The sequence below is a fragment of the Notolepis coatsorum genome, assembly GCF_963971535.1.
Source record: "Notolepis coatsorum genome assembly, chromosome: 1".
NCBI classification, from domain to species: Eukaryota; Metazoa; Chordata; class Actinopteri; order Aulopiformes; family Paralepididae; genus Notolepis; species Notolepis coatsorum.
This window is the reverse complement of record NC_140165.1, coordinates 15,065,301-15,085,608: the sequence shown is the minus strand read 5'-3', so window position 1 is coordinate 15,085,608 and position 20,308 is coordinate 15,065,301. Positions and strand designations below refer to the sequence as shown.

The window sequence follows — 20,308 nt, the reverse complement described above, 5'->3', positions numbered from 1 at the left end:
TGGAGTGTATCTAATGTGGACAGAGGTCAAACGAGTGGACTTGTCGAGACGGGTCGGAACACCTGCGTCTTGGCTGTCGGGAGACCCGTCAGAGGTGAGTTCTGGGGCTTTGAGGAGCCCAGGAGGCATGAGTTTGACTTGAGCTCTGGCGGGGACACGTGGTGTAACAGTCACAAATGTGCCTATTGTATTTCTGTATCATGTAGTTGCAGTGCCATGTTTGGTCACTAAGTGGCGCTTCATTGTTTGTACCTGATGTAGCTACAGGCTTCATTTGATTTAAGTGGCTTCTTCACTTCCTGTTCCACCTGACGTCCGACAGCGGCGTCAAGCGTCAACTTGCTATAGTAGTTTCTCTAGTAACGATGTGGCTAGTAGTTGTATTAATATTAGTGCTGTCAATAGATTAAAATAATTTAACTAATTAATCTCACAATTTTCTGTAATTAATCTATATTAAAAATAGCATTTTTCTACTTAAAACCGAAGCTTGTAACAGATATTTACTTGAGTAAAATCATGGAATTAATGTAAAATCAACACAAAAAGTATATTTAGATTCAAAGACAATTTTAATAGATTTTTTTTTAATACAGTTTCTCTCCTGTGAAATACAAATGTTCAACAAAACCATCAACATTGACTCAGCTAGACCTCTTTCTTAGATCCGTGGCGCTAACAGAAATAAAAACAACCCAGGCCTATGTTAAAGTGCAGATTGGCTCAGAGGACGATAATGTCTTGTATGAAACACCAGTAATATAAATCATATTAACAACACAAATGTGTTCCATCTTCATGTCAGATGATTTTCAAAAAGGTGCATGAGTCAATGCAAAAAAAAAGAACAAGCAAATATACTGCTGAAAGTTCAGAACGTTGAAAAATTGTCACTCCATAGATTAATAATTTTTAACGCTTTAAATAATTAAAATTATTATAGCATTAACATTTTTACAGCCCTAATTAATATAGTTGTGTATATTGAATAATGCCGTATGGCCATAGTCCTTATTGTATATTTTTGTAAATAATAAATGGGTTTGTGCCTAATCCCAAAAGCGACAATGTCTGTTAAGCTATTGCGCTAAGATATCGTGGTGCCGTTATTTTCATGCCGACAAGTTGACGTCACACAGCCAGACACGTTACAGTGGGCCAGCAGAAAGTATTGTGTGCATTGCGCTTCACCTCACCTCCGCACCGGCAGACGTATCCTGGGCTACACAGCTGCTCCCTTAAGCCTTATAGGATTCACTGGCAAAGCCATTTAAAAATGTTTTGTGGTCAAAAAATCGCATTGCTTCACGTCTGTGAAGAGATATGAGAGGTGTTAGAATAAGTGGGAGGCCTTGTGAAATAGTATGCTTGTGAAATACCACTACTCTTATCGTTTCCTCACTCATGCCTTGTCTCCACTAGCCAGGGTTTAGCTGTGCTGTGGCCTGTCTGGTGCACAGTGAGCATCTCCATTAGTGTCTTTAGAACCTGGCCAGACCTGGCTGGACCCTGGCTGAGACGGACACCTTTCACAACCCGACCAGACCCTGGCTGAGACGGACACCTTTCACAACCCGACCAGACCCTGGCTGAGACGGACACCTTTCACAACCTGGCCAAAGCCGGCTTTGTACCATTGCATCATCATGGTTTAGCTTGTGCATCACAGTTGGTGGTGTGGATTTTGAAAGGTTGCCTAGCAACCGGAGAGTTTACAAGAGACGCAAATCCAAACATGCAGCCATGGCCGGCACCAGCCAGGCTCTGGAGATAGCTAATGGAGACGAGGCATTACTCAACGCCACCCGCTCCGGGCGCAGTAGTGGGGAGTTTGACTGGGGCGGTACACCTGTCAGGTCGGATATTGCGGATAATAGAAGAGCTTGCCTATGGATGAACCCATGTGTCAAGTTGTATCAAAGGTGCTGCGACAGACGGTGTCTTGGACCCTTGATGATCTCTGAACTATACTTGACTCCTGTTCAAATATAATGAATCAGTAAGCAGTGGTGGAAGATTTCATTTTTTATATTTTGTGATTTGTGAAAATTACCTCAAAACTTTACTTACGCAAAGGTGCATTATGCAGTTTCAGAGGAGGGTTTGCAGAGCCTGCAAAAGGCATTTACTGTAATTATTTTATTGTTTTATTTATGTTGTCTAACATTAATTAAAACAAAATATTCTTTAGGGACTGTGAACCAAACATAAGCCTCGGATATGTTTGTTAACAAAATTGCGGCCCTGCTTTGTAAACGACAGCAATGAAATAGTAACTTTTAAGGAAGCTTTCTAGATCTGATTTGTTTATTCAGTTTTTCCGAAATTATACCTTAGAAATTATTCACTCCTCTGACTCTCACAAAACTACACAGTGCACCTTTAAAAGAGAATGTCACTCTTTTTCAGAAGAGTACCCCAGTACAATTCAGTCAGTATTTGTGAACATGTACCATAGAGAATCCTCCAACCGGCGATGTCACTGGGATGTAAACTATGGGACTGCTCCAGAGACAATGAGTAGGGCTCAGACTAAAGTCTTTGCGTGAGCTCGCCTCGCACACATCTATATTGTCTTTATATCATCTATATACGATAGAAGGTCAGAATCGGAATCGAAACCTCATCAAGGTAACCTCATACGGGCTCACACAAAAATAGAATGGCCTCATCAATTCTGAGCCCTATTCATTATCCATGGAGTCTCGTGGCCAATACAGAGAGACTCAGAAGGAGCTTCCATCCCCAGGCCATCAGGATGCTCAATGTGGACTCTGCTGTGCTACACTAACCCATCCTTTCAACATTCATTGCACACACATCCACATGCACACACTCACTTTAAACATTCACCTTTAACATTCACTTTAGACACCTTGAACACTTTTTAACACTATACCATCATTTATCTATTTATTACTAGAAGATTTGCACTACCTCTCTACCTCATTTTTGCATTTGTACATTGTATATTTAAAAAAAAAATTACTGTATGAAGCAAAATCTCATACAGAACCAAGCATTTCACTGTAATGTACCTTATATGTGACAAATAAAACAACTTGAAACTTGGGGGTGCAGGATGGCCTAGAGCAGTGGTTCTCAAACTATGGATTGCGACCCAAAGTGGGGTCGCGGGTAGGTGACAGTGGGGTCGCGCTTTGGCAAGTAAAAAAAGAATTCATTAAAAAAAAAAATTATGTTCTGGCTAGGGATGCCCCGATCACGCTTTTTGCCACCGATACCGATCACTATGAGTCATATCGGCCGATACACTGCCGATACCGATCGTTTTTGGTTTTCTTATAGCAGCTGGCAGTATTATACTGTAGGTCTAACACAGGCATTCTCAATGTCCGGTCTAAATGATCTAATCTAATCTTAGAAATTAAGTAAAGTGAATAGTACTGGGTGTTAAGCATAACAGTATCTAAGTTAATCTACTTCTGACCATTATAGTCAAAGTATTTTCCTATGAACTGAAACTTATAAGATCACATAAGGCTAGCATCATTGGCGTTCAGTTAGCTATGAAGCACAATAGCTAATTAGCCAACAGCTAGGGTTGCCACCTTTGACAAATTTAGATAAGGGACACCTATAATCGAGCGTGCGCGTAGCGCGCGAGATATTTTTTTCCGGTTTTGGGGCGTTTTTTGGGCGAGAATTTCCGGATTTTGTCACTATTTATTTTTTTACTTTATTTCGGTTTTAGGGTTAGGGTTATGTTATTTAATTATTTGGGGGTGCCAGCCCCCCAAACTCCTGAAATGCATAGAAGTATTTTTGCATTTATGTATTTATGAATTATATTATCTATGTATTTATTAACTGTTATTATGAAGAATTCCGTTTTCCAGATGAGCATAACAACATAAGAGTTTAAATGGGCACACTATTTAATTATATTGATTAATATATATTAAATACATGTTTATTTATTAGACTTTAAAAACTCAACATTAATGAACAATCAACCATATTAGTCAACTGAAATAGCCCTAGACTATGCCAACATAGTCATGAATTGAAAATGGGGGACCCTGATGTAAACAAGACGAAAGTCTTTCTCTGGTCTGCATTCCCTTAACAATTGTGTGTATTGAGCTGTGCTGTATTGTACCCATTCTGCAATCTGTTAATAAAGTTTTCAATCAATCAATCAATCAACATCAGCAGCCAATATGTAGGCTCCTTGCTGCCAGGGCAGGTATAGAAATACTGACATCTAGTTAAAAACACAACTAGATAAATAAGATGTAATTAATAATATCCCATACCGAATCAATCTCAGGAGATGTTTCAGTCATGAAGAACTGTGACACCTGTGCTTGGGTCCTTCTTTGCGTTCTTATATTTCGGGAATGTTGTTCTCCTGAGCAGGGACGTGCACAGGACTTTAGAGGGGCAGGTGCTCAAAGGCTGAAAAGGGCACTGGGCCTGTGCTATTTTTGGGGGGCCTTTTTGGGTGGGAGGGGCTTTTTTATGCTTTTGGGGGGGGTTTGGTGATCAAATATTGAATATTGAACTATAATAATCAGTGCAGGAGCTCACTTATCCTTGAAAGACACTTTTACCACTGACTTAAAAGGCCCACACATCTCCATAAATGTTCAGGGCGGAGGGAATAAGTGCTTACCCTACAGACCCCAAGTCTGTTAGGACAGCAGACTCGGTTGGCACTGCTCAAAACTTACCTCTTTAAAATAGCTTTTAAATGAATTATTATCTTTATTTCATTGTCTTATTTTTCTTTATTTCTATACATTTTACTTAAATATTTTATTATAATGTGTATCATTGTTTTATGTAGTTTCTTTTTCCATTTTATTTGTTCTTTTTTTAATGTCAACATATTATTTAAATTATTCAAATGGTACTCAAACATGTTCCGTTGTGATGTCACCAGTGTTGGGCAAGTTACTTTTAAAAAGTAACTAGTTACAGTTACTAGTTACTTCTTCCAAAAAGTAACTAAATTACTTACTCAGTATATTATAAAAGTAACTAGTTACTTCAGAAAGTAACTATTGTGTTACTTTCAAGTAAAATTTTTACATAAACAACATACACAAATCTAAACTATTTTAATGTTGCTGTGGGACAAAGTGAGACTAGCCTCCAATCAAATGTCATGTATGTAGATATTATAATTACTATGTTTATATAGTGGATCATACAAATACAAACACAATAGATGTTTTGGAACTTTTGATATGTATTGCCCCTCAACAGGCCACAACTGGGCAACATTAAATTATGCTTGTTAAGCACTATACCAAAAATAAATAACAAATATATACTGATTGATTGAACATTTTAATGAACAGATTGCAGAATGGGTACAGTACAGTACAGCTCAATACACACAATTGTTAAGGGGATGCAGACCAGAGAGACTTTCGTCTTGTTTACATCAGGGTCCCCCATTTTCAATTCATGACATTTATGACATACACAACATACAGATATAAGAATCTAATCTAATCATCTAAACTAATCTAATCATGACATTTAAGACATGCATGACATACATATATATATATATCTGAGCACCTGAAGACTGTGCTATTAAACCAGGAAGTACAGCACTGTTGATAAGGCTGTAGCCTCCACTACTGTAGTGCCCTGCGCTGCAACACAACTAACACAAGAGTGAACAAAAAATGCTCATGGACTGTCTGTCGTTGACTGCTCGCTTGTGTTGTTCGTTGGATTAGTTTTGGATTATTTGGGCTCGCCAAACAATCTATCAAAACGTACACGGAACCGCGGTCTGTCGTTGACTGAGTCGATTGTGTTGTCGCTGTGTGTCAGCCTATGGATTATTTCGAACACCCGCCCACCTCTACCTCTGATTGGCTTACCATGACATTTTACTCAACCTCAGCCAATCGCGCACTGCCCACTAACCAAGGAAAAAAGTATTGCTTCTCAGCGCAGAGATCTGTCTGATCTGAAAAAAACAGCTTCAATCATAGTAACGCACCGCATTTTTTGGCAGTAACGGTAACAGCGTTATTAAGATTGGAAGAGTAATCCGTTTACTCGTTACTGAAAAATATTCCCATCACTGGATGTCACAGTATGATGTCATAATAGAACATTCTAGACCATTTGTGATGTCATAATAGAACATTCTAGAACATTTGTGATGTCACAGTATGATGTCATAATCAAACATTATAGAACATTCGTGATGGCACCGTATGATGTCATAATAGGACATTCTAGAACATTTGTGATGTCACAGTATGATGTCATAATCAAACATTCTAGAACATTTGTGTAGGGTATATATTCAACAATTCTTAGATCTCAGAAGACAAGTGAAGATCTCACTTGTTGTTCCTGGCTATTTGTCTGTAAGCTTGAATATATTCTGTAGATACAATTTAAAATCCCCACATGGAAAAGGAAACAATGTCCTGTACAATCCTTAATGAGCTGCGTCTGGAGGGAAGGCTCTGTGATGTGGTTATTAAAGTCAACAGCACTGAGTTGAATGCCCACAAGGCCCTCCTGTGTGACTGCAGCGACTATTTCAGGTAAGCTTGGTTCAGGTTAGCTTGTTCAGCTTAGCTTGTTTCAGGTTAGCTTGGTTCAGGTTAGCTTGGTTCAGCTTAGCTTGGTTTAGGTTAGCTTGGTTCAGGTTAGCTTGGTTCAGGTTAGCTTGGTTAAGCTTAGCTTGTTTCAGGTTAGCTTGGTTCAGGTTAGCTTGGTTAAGCTTAGCTTGGTTCAGGTTAGCTTGGTTAGTAAACAGATACCATACTGTACTTTTTACTGTACACAGATAATATACAGTACTTCTACTGTAAACATATAATATACTGTACTTATACTGTAAACAGATAATATACTGTATATATACTGTAAAAAGATAATATATGTACTTCTACTGTAAAAAATATACTATACTGTACGTATACTGTAAAAATATAATATACTGTACTTCTACTGTAAACAGATACTATACTGTAAACATATACTATACTGCACTTCTACTGTAAACAGATACTATACTGTACTTCTAATGTAAACATATACAATACTGTACTTATACTGTAAACATATATTATATTGTACTTCTACTGTAAACATATAATATACTGTACGTATACTGTAAACATATACTATACTGCACTTCTACTGTAAAATATACTATACTGCACTTCTACTGTAAACAGATAATATACTGTACTTATACTGTAAAAATATACTATACTGCACTTCTACTGTAAACATATAATATACTGTACTTCTACTGTAAACATATACAATACTGTACTTATACTGTAAACATATATTATACTGTACTTATACTGTAAACATATACTATACTTCTACTGTGCTAAGACCCTATACTTCTACAGTGAAAATATATTACTACACAGGACAGAATGTTGCTTACTGTTTACTCATCAGATATCTCTATACTCTGCGTCCCACAGAGCCCTCTTCACTCGCTGGAGCGACTCAGAGAAAGCAGTCCACACTATCCCTGGGGTGTCCCCGGGTATGATGCAGCTCATCATAGAGTACTCCTACACACGCTTTGTGCTGGTGACAGCAGAGAACGTGGCAGAGCTTCTGGTGGCTGCAGACCAGCTTCGCGTCACTGGCATAGTAGGAGCATGCTCTGACTTCCTAGAGGGCCAGCTGTCTCTGGAAAACTGTGTCGCCATCTGGAGGTTCACGGACATCTACTGCTGCCCTGACCTGAGGCGCAAGGCCCATCTCTGCATCGTGTGCCACTTTGAGGAGATGTTGCACGTCTCACAGGAGTTTGTGGAGCTGTCCCTGCAGCAACTGGTGGACATCATCGAGAGGGATGAACTGAACGTGAAGAGCGAGGAGATGGTGTTCGAGGCCGTCCTCCGTTGGATCGACCACTCCCGTGAGGAGCGTAAAACACACATCCCTTTGCTGCTGCCCAAGGTAACTAATTGTATTACGGATACGCAAACATGGTTGCTATTGCCTGAGCCACATTTATTTTATTTATTCTTTTATTATTTTACTTTTCCTTGTTTGTCTGTCTCTTGCCAAGGTCATTATGATTCATGTTACTGTTATTATTGTTGTCGTCGCTGTTGTCATTGTTATTATTATTATTATTATTATTATTATTATTATTATTATTATTATTATTATTATTATTATTATTATTATTATTATTATTATTATTATTGTTGTACTGTTATGTTCTGTTTTATGTATGAAAATTAAATAAAAACATTTATAAAAAAAAAAAAAAAAACGAATTGTATTACTGTGCATTGCATTAAAACAACACTAGGTTCCCTAGTACAGTGGTTGTCAAACATTTGGGTCCAAACTGTTCCCTAGCAACAGAAACCGTCTACAACCGATGTCTAAGTTGTACCCGCTGTCTGCTTGTCTCTTCCCAGGTTCGCATGGGCTTGATGAGGCCTGACTACTTGCTGAACAATGTCCAGAACAACCCTGTGGTGAGGGACAGCCACGACTGCAGGCCCCTCATCCTCAGCGTCCTGAACCCCTCTGGCTCCGACAGGCTCCCAAACCCCCTGACCCGCCCACGCCGGCCCCAGGAGGTCCTATTGGCCATCGGAGGCTGCGGTGGCGGCAGCACGACCATGAAGGCTTACGATATCCGAGCCGGTGGATGGATGGACGTGAGCGTTGAGGCGGAGAGTCCCCGGTGGTGCGACGGCACCGCTTATCTCCACGGTCTGGTCTACTGCGTCGGTGGCGAGGACCGCAGAAAGACTCTCAGCAGTGTGCGCAGGTTCAACCCTGTCACTCGCAGCTGGCTGCAGGTGGCTCCCATGCACTCACGCCGCAGTAGACTCAGCGTGGTGGTGTTGGACGGCTGTATCTACGCCATGGGAGGGTATGACGGACACGTGGAGCTGAACACCGCCGAGCGCTACGAGCCTGAAACCAACCAGTGGACAGTGATCTCACCCATGCTGAAGCACAGGAGCCGCGCCGGGGCAGCAGCCCTCCAGGGCAAGGTGGGTGGAACTGAGGGACACAGGGTGCTAGATGAACACAAGGAACGTTAGATCAGAGATCAGAAATGTCTTTAAATTAGAATATTATTTCTTATTACAGGTTTACATCTGTGGTGGCTTCACAGCTGAGTGCTACAGCCCAGACACCGACCAGTGGACTCTGATCGCCCCCATGAGCAGCAGGCGTTACGGAGTGGGAGTCGCAGCATACAGAGGACATGTCTATGCAGTAGGTGCACACGGAGACAAATGCTTTATACTTGATATTTGTATAGATGTCTGCCTGCCTGAGCCACACACACACACTAAAACATTCCTCTCATGTGTCCTGTCCTCAGGTGGGAGGGTCAGACGGTAGAAACACCCTGAGTAGCGCGGAGGCCTACAGCCCCTTGACTGACTCCTGGAGCGCCCTGCCCGACATGCTCACCCCCCGCAGATACTTTGGCATCGCGGTGCTGGACGACCTGCTCTTCGTGGTCGGAGGCTACAATGATGACTTCATCACCATCTCCAACGTGGAACGCTACGACCAGAGCAGCGACAAGTGGACTGTAGCCGAGGACATGAAGATCCAGCGCAGAGGCCTAAGCTGCTGCATAATGCATGGCCTGCCATTTAACATGAGCCAGTACGCTGCTCCCCGTGGAGGAGGAGGAGGAGGAGGAGGAGGAGGAGGAGGAGGAGGAGGAGGAGGAGGAGGAAGATGAGCAGGAGGAGGAGCAGGAGGAGGAGGAGGAGGAGGAGGATGAGCAGGAGGAGGAGCAGGAGGAGGAGGAGCAGGAGGAGGATCAGGAGGAGGAGGAGGAGGAGGAGGAGGAGGAAGAGGAGGAGGAAGAGGATGAGGAGAATGAGGAAGAGGAGGAGGAGGATGAGGAGGATTAGGAATATGAGGATTAGGAGGATGAGGAGGAGGATGAGGAGGAGGACGAGGAGGAGGAGGAGGAGGATGAGGAAGAGCAGGATTATGAAGAGGAGGATTATGAGCAGGAGGAGGAGGAGGAAGAGGAGGATTAGGAGCAGGAGGATGAGGAGCAGGAGGAGGAGGAAGAGGAGGATTAGGAGCAGGAGGAGGAGGATGAGGAAGAGGAGGATTAGGAGGAGGAGGAAGAGGGAGAGGAGGAAGAGTAGGAGGAGGAAGATGAGGATGAGAAGGAGGAGGAAGAGGAGGAGGAGGCAGCAGGGGATCCATCTAAGAACCTTAAACATTTATTAGACCAAAATAAATCCTAAGAAATTAATAAATTACTATCAGCCATAATAGATAATAATATAATAGAAATAGTATATGCAAATAAATTCCTAGGAGTGATTTTAGACAATAAACTCGGCTGGAAACCCCATATAGAATATGTGAGGGCTAAGATGGCAAAGAGCATCTGAATTATTAGTAAGGTGAGACATGTACTCAATCCCAACTCATTGCACACTCTGTACTGTGCAGTGATCTTGCCTTACCTGCATTACTGCACAGAGGTACGGGGTAACACATACAAAACAACCATAAATACATTGACTATCCTACAAAAAAGAGCAATACGAGTAATAAACAATGCAGGATATCGGGACCACACACACACACTGTTTCTACAGTCACACATTTTGAGGTTCATTGATATGGTAAACTTTAAAACTCTGCAAGTTATGTACAAAGCAAGAAATAATCAATTACCGGTAAATGTAAGAAGCACATTTCTGGATAAAGAGGGGGGATACAACCTCAGAGGACCATTGAACTTCAAAAAACCTGTGATGAAAACCAACGTGAAAATAATCTCCTCTTACGGAGCCACCCTGTGGAATGGGCTACAGGATGAGCAACAATATTGTGAAAACATAAATCAATTAAAATCTAGACTAAAAAAATCTATTACAGAAGGGAAGAAGAGCTTTAATGGCATATTTAAAACAATTAATAATAATAATAAATACGTATGATACTGTATTGTGCGCTATATCATATCACATTATATAATCATATTATAATTCATTTGTATATTATATTGAACTATATTTGCAGTATGTACTATTATATTATGGTACTATATTGTATTGTATATATCATGTACTTTATATCTCTCAAATTATATATGTGCTGTATACACTATTATGTACTATATACTATTATATATACTATTATATACTGCAGGTATACTATACTGTAATGTGTACTGTAATGTGTACTATATGTGTGCACTGAAATGTGTACTATATGTATCTACTATGTATGTATGTAAAAAAAAAATGTTTTTTTTTTAAGCGTAAGTTCAGGGGTAGGGCCCGACAAGCCTAGTGCTTCTCCCTAGCCCTTTTCGGACAATTGGACAATGCTGCAATAGCAGCTGGTAAAAGTGTGGTGATTTATGGAATGACCGTTGTTATGTGTCGAAAGCCCGAAATAAAAAATTACTGAACTGAACTATCAGCCAAAGGTGGTGCATTAGTTTGTGTAATGTAATGTAATATCTGTTTGTAGTTTGTGTAATGTAATGTAATATCTGTTTTTAGTTTGTGTAATGTAATGTAATATCTGTTTGTAGTTTGTGTAATGTAATGTAATATCTGTTTTTAGTTTGCACATAATATGGGAACTTTTATCCATATGGTTGAGCCTGTTAGGAATTGCACCCCCAACCCAAGCAGATTGCAGATCACTATCTCTATATGGAGGTAAAAAAGAAAATATGGTAAAAATAATTGGCATAAAAAGGGCACTTTTATGAGGCACAAAAGGGCAGGTGCTTGTGCACCCATTGGGCTCTATGTGTGCACGTGCCTGCTAGCTGTGCCCTTGAGCAAGGCACCTCAGCTTTAACCGCTCCAGTGTTAGCTGCTCAGGTGCCAGTAGTAGAGTGCCTGACCATATGTCTTTATAATAATAATAATAATAATAATAATAATACATTTTATTTATAAGGCGCCTTTCAAGACACTCAAGGTCGCCGTACAACAATTAAAAGGCTGAAGGCTCTTGACCCCATGGGGACAGACGGGCTGGGGGGACGGTCAGGTTGATGGAGGAGGCAGACCTGAGGGACTGGGTGGGAATGTTGATGTGGAGGAGGTCGGACAGGTATGGAGGGGCGAGGTTGTGGATGGCCTTGAATGTATGGAGGAGGATCTTGTAGTCTATGCTGTGTTTAATGGGAAGCCAGTGTAGTTGGCGTAGGACGCAGGGACGTGCACAGGACTTTAGAGGGGCAGGTGCTCAAAGGCTGAAAAGGGCACTGGGCCTGTGCTATTTTTGGGGGGGGGCTTTTTGGGTGGGAGGGGCCTTTTTATGCTTTTGGGGGGGGTTTGGTGATCAAATATTGAATATTGAACTATGTGATACTAAGCACAACTAAGCACAACAACAGCCTGCTCCTGAACATTGGTAAAACCAAGGAGCTGATCGTGGATTATAGGAGAGGACAGCAGGAGACACACACACCACTGATGATAAACGGGGCTACCGTGGACAGGGTGAGCAGCTTCAAGTACCTGGGGGTCCACATCTCAGAGGACCTGACATGGACAACACACATAGACTCAGTCGTAAAAAAGGCAAAGCAGCGCCTCTACCACCTGAGACAGTTAAGGAAGTTCAGAGTATCTGGGAAGATACTCCAGTCCTTCTACTCCGGAGCTGTAGAGAGCATCTTGACTGGAAACATCACTGCCTGGTATGGAAACAGCACGGCACAGGACAAGAAGGCCCTACAGAGAGTGGTGCGCTCAGCCGAGCGTACCACGGGTATTGCACTACCACCCCTGCAGGCAGGGACGTGCACAGGACTTTAGAGGGGCAGGTGCTCAAAGGCTGAAAAGGGCACTACACTTGTGTGTATATATAAACCGAGCGCACGTAGCGCGCGTGGGCGATTTTCAAGGGCCCTTTCCGGGCGGGGAGCCCCCTTTTTATGCTTTTTGGGGGTTTTTGGTGATCAAATATTGAATATTGAACTATAATAATCAGTGCAGGAGCTCACTTATCCTTGAAAGACACTTTTATCACTGACTTAAAAGGCCCACACATCTTCATAAATGTTCAGGGGGGAGGGAATAAGTGCTTACCCTACAGACCCCAAGAAGTGCTGTATATTCTGTATTGTTTAATATAAATGCATTTTTTATTCCAATCCCGATTTGTATTTGAGATTCCCAAATCCCATCGGACTTGACTTCTTCGTGTCCCTCAATGAGTGTAATACCAGCATTCAACAGCGGTTTCTATCATCATCATCATCATCCAGTGGCGGCCGGTGGGTGCTTCGCCACTAGGGGCGCTATACCAAACATTTTGCAAACATGTACAGTACCACGCAACAGACTCATGGCAAGACGTGAGCGATTCGACTCACGCTCACGGCAATGAATCGGCTCTTATGAACGAGTCGCTCAGCTGTTACTACAACAACACACAACCAGTCAAATAAAGTATAGTCTAGACTCTAATTCACAACTTGAAACACAATATATAAATAGAAAAGTTAGAAACAAAACTCGCCCCGTCTCCAAACACAGGCAGATCTCTCCCTCTCTCCTTCTCTCTCTCACACACAGCGCGACGTGGAATCGATTCGTTACACAATCAGACCTATTATATACCAAGAATAACTTCAGTATGAGTACAGGGCTGTACACATATTTTGCATATTGTTAAACGAGCCAAGGCTAGCTATTAAACTATCGATATGAATCGAAAATCTGGGACCCTGATGTAAACAAGACAAACGTCTTTCTCTGGTCTGCATCCCCTTAACAATTGTGTGTATTGAGCCGTACTGTATTGTACCCATTCTGCAATCTGTTAATAAAGTTTTCATTCATTCATTCATTCAAACATAGACGATATTGAACAAGCCATAATCCACGTATTTTCAATCCGAGAGAGCTGCAGTAGTTAAATCAATGAGCCATCGACACAGTCAGTGTGGTAACGTTATTATTGCATCCAAGATTGATACACGGCTGGCTAGGCAGTTGGTAGTCATAGTCTTGTGTTATAAAATAAATAAACAATCAGCAATGTCTCGCTTCATGAATGGCCAGCAGTAGCCTAACAGTACTGCTCCTAAAAAAAACGATTTACAAACGTTAACGTTAACCACAGAGAGAGAGAGAGAGAGAGAGAGAGAGAGAGAGAGAGAGAAGAGAGAGAGAGAGAGAGAGAGAGAGAGCGAGAGAGAGAGAGACTCACTGTTTAGTTGACACGTCCAGGGCGCGTGAATATTAAAGGCAACCAACTTGTGTTCAGCTTTTCGTTCAGCGTTTCTCTGATTGGCCACACGGCCAATCAATCAATCCACTAGCACGCGGCCTTGCGGCAAGAGAGACAAGAGAGACGCTGCAGTCGCGGCAGAGAGCCGCGCATGCGCATGAGGCTCCCCCAGGTGCTCTTGAGAGGAGGAGGTCCTTGTGTTTGAGACAGCCATATTAGACACATAGCCATAATTTAAGATATAGTTTATGCATTCGCAAAATATGAGAGCGCTTGTCATTGAAGGGCTTCCTACAACGGAGGAACGGCCGCTGCTGCTGCTGGAGCTGAACCGAGTCAAGCCGCGGGCGGCACACGGAAGCCGGGGAAAAAACAACCGCGTCGCCCCGTTGGCTCTTCAGCAAGGAGCCTCCACAGCTCCAGTTAACCTAATTTATACCGTAATGAATAATTACAAAATATACCGTTAACTGGAATATGTTGTTTCTTTACACATATGTTGGATTATGTAATTGGGTTTTCATGACGAAACAATAAAAATCGCTACTTTACATCAGGGTGAACGCTGAACCGAGTCAAGCCGCGGGCGGCGCACGGAAGCCGGTGAATGAACAACCGCGTCGCCCCGCTGGCTCTTCAGCAAGGAGCCTCCACAGCTCCAGTTAACCTAATTTATACCGTAATGAATCATTAAAAAATATACCGTTAACTGGAATATGTTGTTTCTTTACACATATGTTGGATTATGTAATTGGGTTGTCATGACAAAACAATAAAAATCGCTACTTTACATCAGGGTGAACGTTGTTACACTGCCACCACCCACTTCAATGACAGAGCTCTCATATTTGCGAATGCATAAACTATATCTTAAATTATGGCTATGTGTCTAATATGGCTGTCGCGAAGTCATTGATAAGCGACAGCCATATTAGACACATAGCCATAATTTAAGACATAGTGTGGTAAATTCCCAAACATAGACTCATGATTAACTAATGTGTAGAAATACTTGGCTCTCAAAACAATAATTCATAGATTATGTGTGTGTTTACATAGACTGATTGCCATTGTCACCCCAGGAGGGCATTTGCATATAGTGGCAGCTGGGGTAAGACTTACTTCCCTTTAGGGGGTGGGTCAGAACAAAGGGCAGGAAATTCTAGAGAAACATGTCTCCTTTTAGGAGACATCAAAGAGCCAACTGGTCTGCCAAAAGACAATGATTAGGTCACATATTGATGGCTACATGTGACCATCAAAGGTCTGGTCACACACACACACAGACACACACACACACACACACATAGTCACACACACAGACACACCCACACTCACACACTCACACACACATAGTCACACACACACACACACACACACACTCACACACACACATTTTCAAATACACATCCACACACACACACAGAGAAGATCACTATTGAAATCTCCAAACAAGCTAACTATTTCCTGGTATATTGTACTTGTAATCTTGAATTAAGTCATTGAAGTAAGGTAAAATATAATTAGGTTTGGTCATACTTAGATTAGGTAATTAGTTAATGTGCCTGTTCTGTTTTCATTTATGTTCAATATGATTAATTGATTGTTCTATATGGTATTGATTGGTATTCTATTAAGCTTGTTCTATATGTTATTCAGTTATATTCTATTCTAAAAGAATGATTAAAGTCAACAGACTAAGTGATAAAGAAATATATCTGTGTTTATGTGGGCAATTGTAATTCAAATATAGATAAATGGAAATGAAAATGATGCAATGTTTAAGAACAGTATATATTGTTGACTGTAAGGACAGCCTCTGTTAGTATTATGTGAAGGGGGTTGGGCTATTAAGCCAAACCCCTATTTTTCAAATACAAGCTTAGCAGGCTTGTGATTGGGGCAATAATGTGATGATGTCATCAACTCCGAGACACTGGGCCTGGGCTATAAGAATGGGTGTGTGATGGGGGGAGAGGAACTCTGAAACAACCAACCCACAAGGACAAGACCTCTCCACCCATCTCACCCAGGTCAGCAGGCAACGAGAACAAAGGAACTTCTTGGAGGGAAAATCAACTCTTTGTTCACTAGCCAAGACAACAAAGACCAGCAACAACTTATCAACTATCATTCTTTATACTGTAATATTAGTCTGGTTGTTATCACTTACGGCATAGTGTTCGTGATTACAACTATAGCATTTTCTTATTGTAATTTGTATACACTCTTAAACTTTGATTAAACAACTGTTAAACTACCTTCCTCCTAATTCCTTCTGCCTGCTCAGTCAGTTTTAACAGAAGTGATTCCCAGAGCTTTAAGGTATTGAATCACAACGCAGAGTACCAGCAACCCGGTTCTGAAGCAGAGCAGAACCGAAACAGCTTGGGAATCCACTTCATTTTGGTGCCGGACTTCAGTGAATCAGGGCGCTCGTGTTATCACCACAACAAAGGAAATTTTTTTCTCTACACGCCGGTCGACGAGGAGAACAACTGATCGATCGATCGTCTTCAAGTGACTGGAAAAAGTTACTGAGAGGTGAGTGTGATAATGTTTGGGTGCTCTATTCGAACCACGGAGGGGGTTGCTAAGAATTTAACCTCATGTAAGCATGATGTAAGGGAAAATTAAATTGAATGTTCTGGCTGGGGAGGGCGGCTCTGTAAACACCGTGCGTAGTATATTTTAATGTAAAATGTTAGCACAATGAACGGAGCGCCGCTGCCAGTCGGAGCAAGTGAGGGAACAGGAACATGTCTTAGATTCATGCTCAGGGTTAAACCAAGGTAAACACCGTGCGTTGTATGTCTTAGGAGTAGAGGCTAAAGCACGCGTGCGTCGTATTTTCTAAAGTAGAGAGTTAGCACAAGTAGGTCTGGTTTAAACCTTGGGCACGGCGGGCGTGTTGAAATTAGACTGCGTTAGGCGGTAACAAAAATAGTACTTAATGAAAGGTTTACCGGTCGCGCCGCTGTGCGGCGTTCGAGAGACGGTAATGTGCGTGAATGCTGATTTTGTATTTTTTATTTTTTGTTAGGGAGCGTGTATGAATGTATAGTTGGCGAATGTTTAAGGTTAGGAGTGATTGGTGGGACGTGTGAGAGTATAGTTATGTTATTATGTAATTTAAGTCACCGATTGGCCATGGGGAAATGTAATGGTAAACGCCGGTTTTCCGAGGCCCGTGGAACGCAGCAGCCGTTAGCTGTGGTATTAGCCTCTGGGCACCGGAGGAAACGGAGGGAAAAGTGGACGTAATTCAAATGTATAAGGTCGATCGATAGTGTCTTGAGATTACGGGGATGTGAAAGGCACTTAAAAGTTTTCATATTCGTGGCGGATAAAATAGATGTGTAATGTTTAAGGTGGTAGGGATTATCTAGAACCGGACCCGGAAGTCGTTCTAAGCTCGCCGGTAGTGACGACGGAGGGGTCAAACTAGTGTTTTGCTATTATGTTTTTATATTCCTATTTAGATCACTACACTGGCGTTCTGAGGGAAATAGGATTCTGTTGTGGGGTATGTGGTGTTATATTAACGTTGCGAGGAGACGGCCCGCGCGGCGGAACGGGTCGTTGGGGAACGTTTTTATGGGATCATGGGAGAAGCTAAGCTAGTGCTACCTAGCCACGCTAACGGCTAAAGCGGTCGCCGGTTGTGACGTCGTAAGGGTGCGCGGTCGGACGGCCATCTTGGTAGGGGCTCCGAGCGGCCATCTTGAGTAGGGGGCACCGAGCGTCCATCTTGGGAGGGGCGCCGGCGTCCATCTTGGGAGGGTACCGAGCGTCCATCTTGGTAGGGGTGGCGAGCGTCCATTGTTAAGGGGAAGGTGGAGTTTATTTAGGAATACAGTAGGGGGCAGAAGAGGACAGGATGAATATGTTTGGATTCTGCTCACAGAACGTTTTCATTGTACACTCTCTCTCCCCCTCTCTTCTCTTTCTCCCCCTCTCTTTCTCTCTTTCTCTCTCTCTCTCTCTCTCTCTTTCTCTCTCTCTCTCTCTCTCTCTCTCTTCTTTCTCTCTCTCTCTCTCTCTCTCTCTCTCTCTCTCTCTCTCTTCTTCTCTCTCTCTCTCTCTTTCTCTCTCTCTCTCTCTCTTCTTCCCTTCCTCTCCCTCTCTCTCTTTCTCTTTCACGCCCCCCCCTCTCTTTCTTTCCTTCTCTCACCCTCCTCCCTCCCTCTCCCTTTCACCTCTCTCCCTCTCACCTCCCCCCTCTTTCCCTCTCCCCTCCCTCTCTCTCTCTTTCTCCTTCACCCCCCCCTCTCTTTCTTTCCTTCTCTCACCCTCCTCCCTCCCTCTCCCTTTCACCTCTCTCCCTCTCACCTCCCCCCCTCTTTCCCTCTCCCCTCCCTCTCTCTCTCTTTCTCCTTCACCCCCCCCCCCTCTCTTTCTTTCCTTCTCTCACCCTCCTCCCTCCCTCTCCCTTTCACCTCTCTCCCTCTCACCTCCCCCCCTCTTTCCCTCTCCCTCCCTCTCTCTCTCTCTCTCTCTTACCCCCCCCCCTCTCGCTCACTCCCCTCATTCCCACACCGCCTCTCTTCCATATGTTCCCCCCCCTCCCCCCCCCTCGGCCCCCCCGACACGCTTCTCTTTCTCTCCTAGTTTAGGGCCTGTATATAGAGGTTTTTTTTTTTTGGGTTTCAAACGCGGTGTAGTGCTAGGTATATTGTTTATTGCTGTTTACTGTAGGGTTTCAAAGACGATAGGTTGAGTTTGGGACTTATTATGCGTATGTTGTTGTTCCATATTCAGTTTTATTGTTATTTTTAGGGAATTTCTAGTGCTGGCAGTGGTATTGGCTGGCGTTGGCGCTACGCTTTGTTCGACGAGGCGCTCGTACTTCTTTCCTTACATTTGGACGGGCCCCGGCTGGGGCTCCGTGTCAGTTCATGTTGGTGGGCCGTAAGTCGGAGCATAATTACTCTACTCGGCTGCGCCTGCGATGGGGGTGTGGGTAGACAGTTCGTCGTGGCTCACTGTCTGCCTCCACGCTTTGTGCGCTGTGTGCGACTCGTCGGTGCTCGCTGTCACACTGCGCACAGTTTTCATTTTACCAGGGGTACGGGGACTGCTAAACGTCGTGGCGGGGGTGGGCTCGCTGTCTGCCACCGCGCATTAACGGGGGTGCGCTATGCGTGCACTCGTCAAAGGCTCGCTGCCACACTACGCGCGTCGAATTATATTGTGTGTGGGTATTTGGGTGACTGGTTACGGTGGTGTCAGAGGTGCTGTATGTGTGTGGCAGTGGTTGTGAGTGGAATGATCTTTGATTATCCTTGAGTAGGGGGCCCGGGGTTTCGCGTTCCAGGTTCGAAACTGGGGGTGATGCCGTGGGCCACAGGACGAGTTGGCCAGTGGAATGTCATTGGTCGGCAGGATTTTCAATGTGGGGATGGTGTCGCCGCCTGTGGTTATGAACGGGTTGTGTGACACTATTCTAAATGCACGGGGACTTCAGTGACATAAGGCACTGAAAATTGATTTCTGTTCCCGTGAGGAGCGCGTTATTTTAACACCTAAAGGGTTAGGTGTTACGGGGGATATATAATAACTGTGTGAGAGATTGTGAATGGAAGATATGTATGTTACTGATATGTATAATGTAATATGAGCGAAATACATACTAGGCTTTCACGGACAGAAATAAATATAGTTACACATACACATAGTCATTTGCAAAGAACGATTAGAGTAAAAGTGAGATAATTCACCTAAATTACCATGTCCGATACAGATGTTTAGAAATGATAGGCTGTAAATAACAACTTTCTGATTGACCAACAGGAGGAAACAGCTGATGAAAAATAAGTTCCCCGGAGTGGTATTAAGGAGGATCTTGACAACAGGATTGAGAGTCTGGGTTTCCAATGGAGACAACTGGAAAAAGATTAAGGCTGTGTCATTGATAAATCAAAAACGAAATTTGCACAAATGCTCTCAAGTGATCTTAGTATAGGAGATGCCCGACATTCCATGCTTAAAGACAAATGATGGATTGTGAATGGGAAATATCACTGATAATTAAGTGTATTTTTTGCTTCTCTTTTCACAGCTGCTCCAGGACGGGTGGCCAGCGCTGACAATTACGAACCCCAAC

The 20,308-nt window shown here is 42.9% G+C and overlaps 1 protein-coding gene across 1 annotated transcript in view; it reads right to left on the bottom strand.

Moving 5' to 3' along the window:
• Positions 1–1,305: 1,305 nt before the first annotated feature.
• tmtops2a (teleost multiple tissue opsin 2a) overlaps positions 1,306–20,308 on the bottom strand; it is a gene marked incomplete at both ends in the record, with an annotated part of 129,846 nt that continues 110,843 nt past the window's right edge. Inside the window, one exon of the mRNA XM_084308707.1 lies at positions 1,306–1,311. Within this exon, the coding sequence (XP_084164833.1) occupies positions 1,306–1,311 (6 nt within the window). The remainder of the gene's footprint in view (positions 1,312–20,308) is intronic.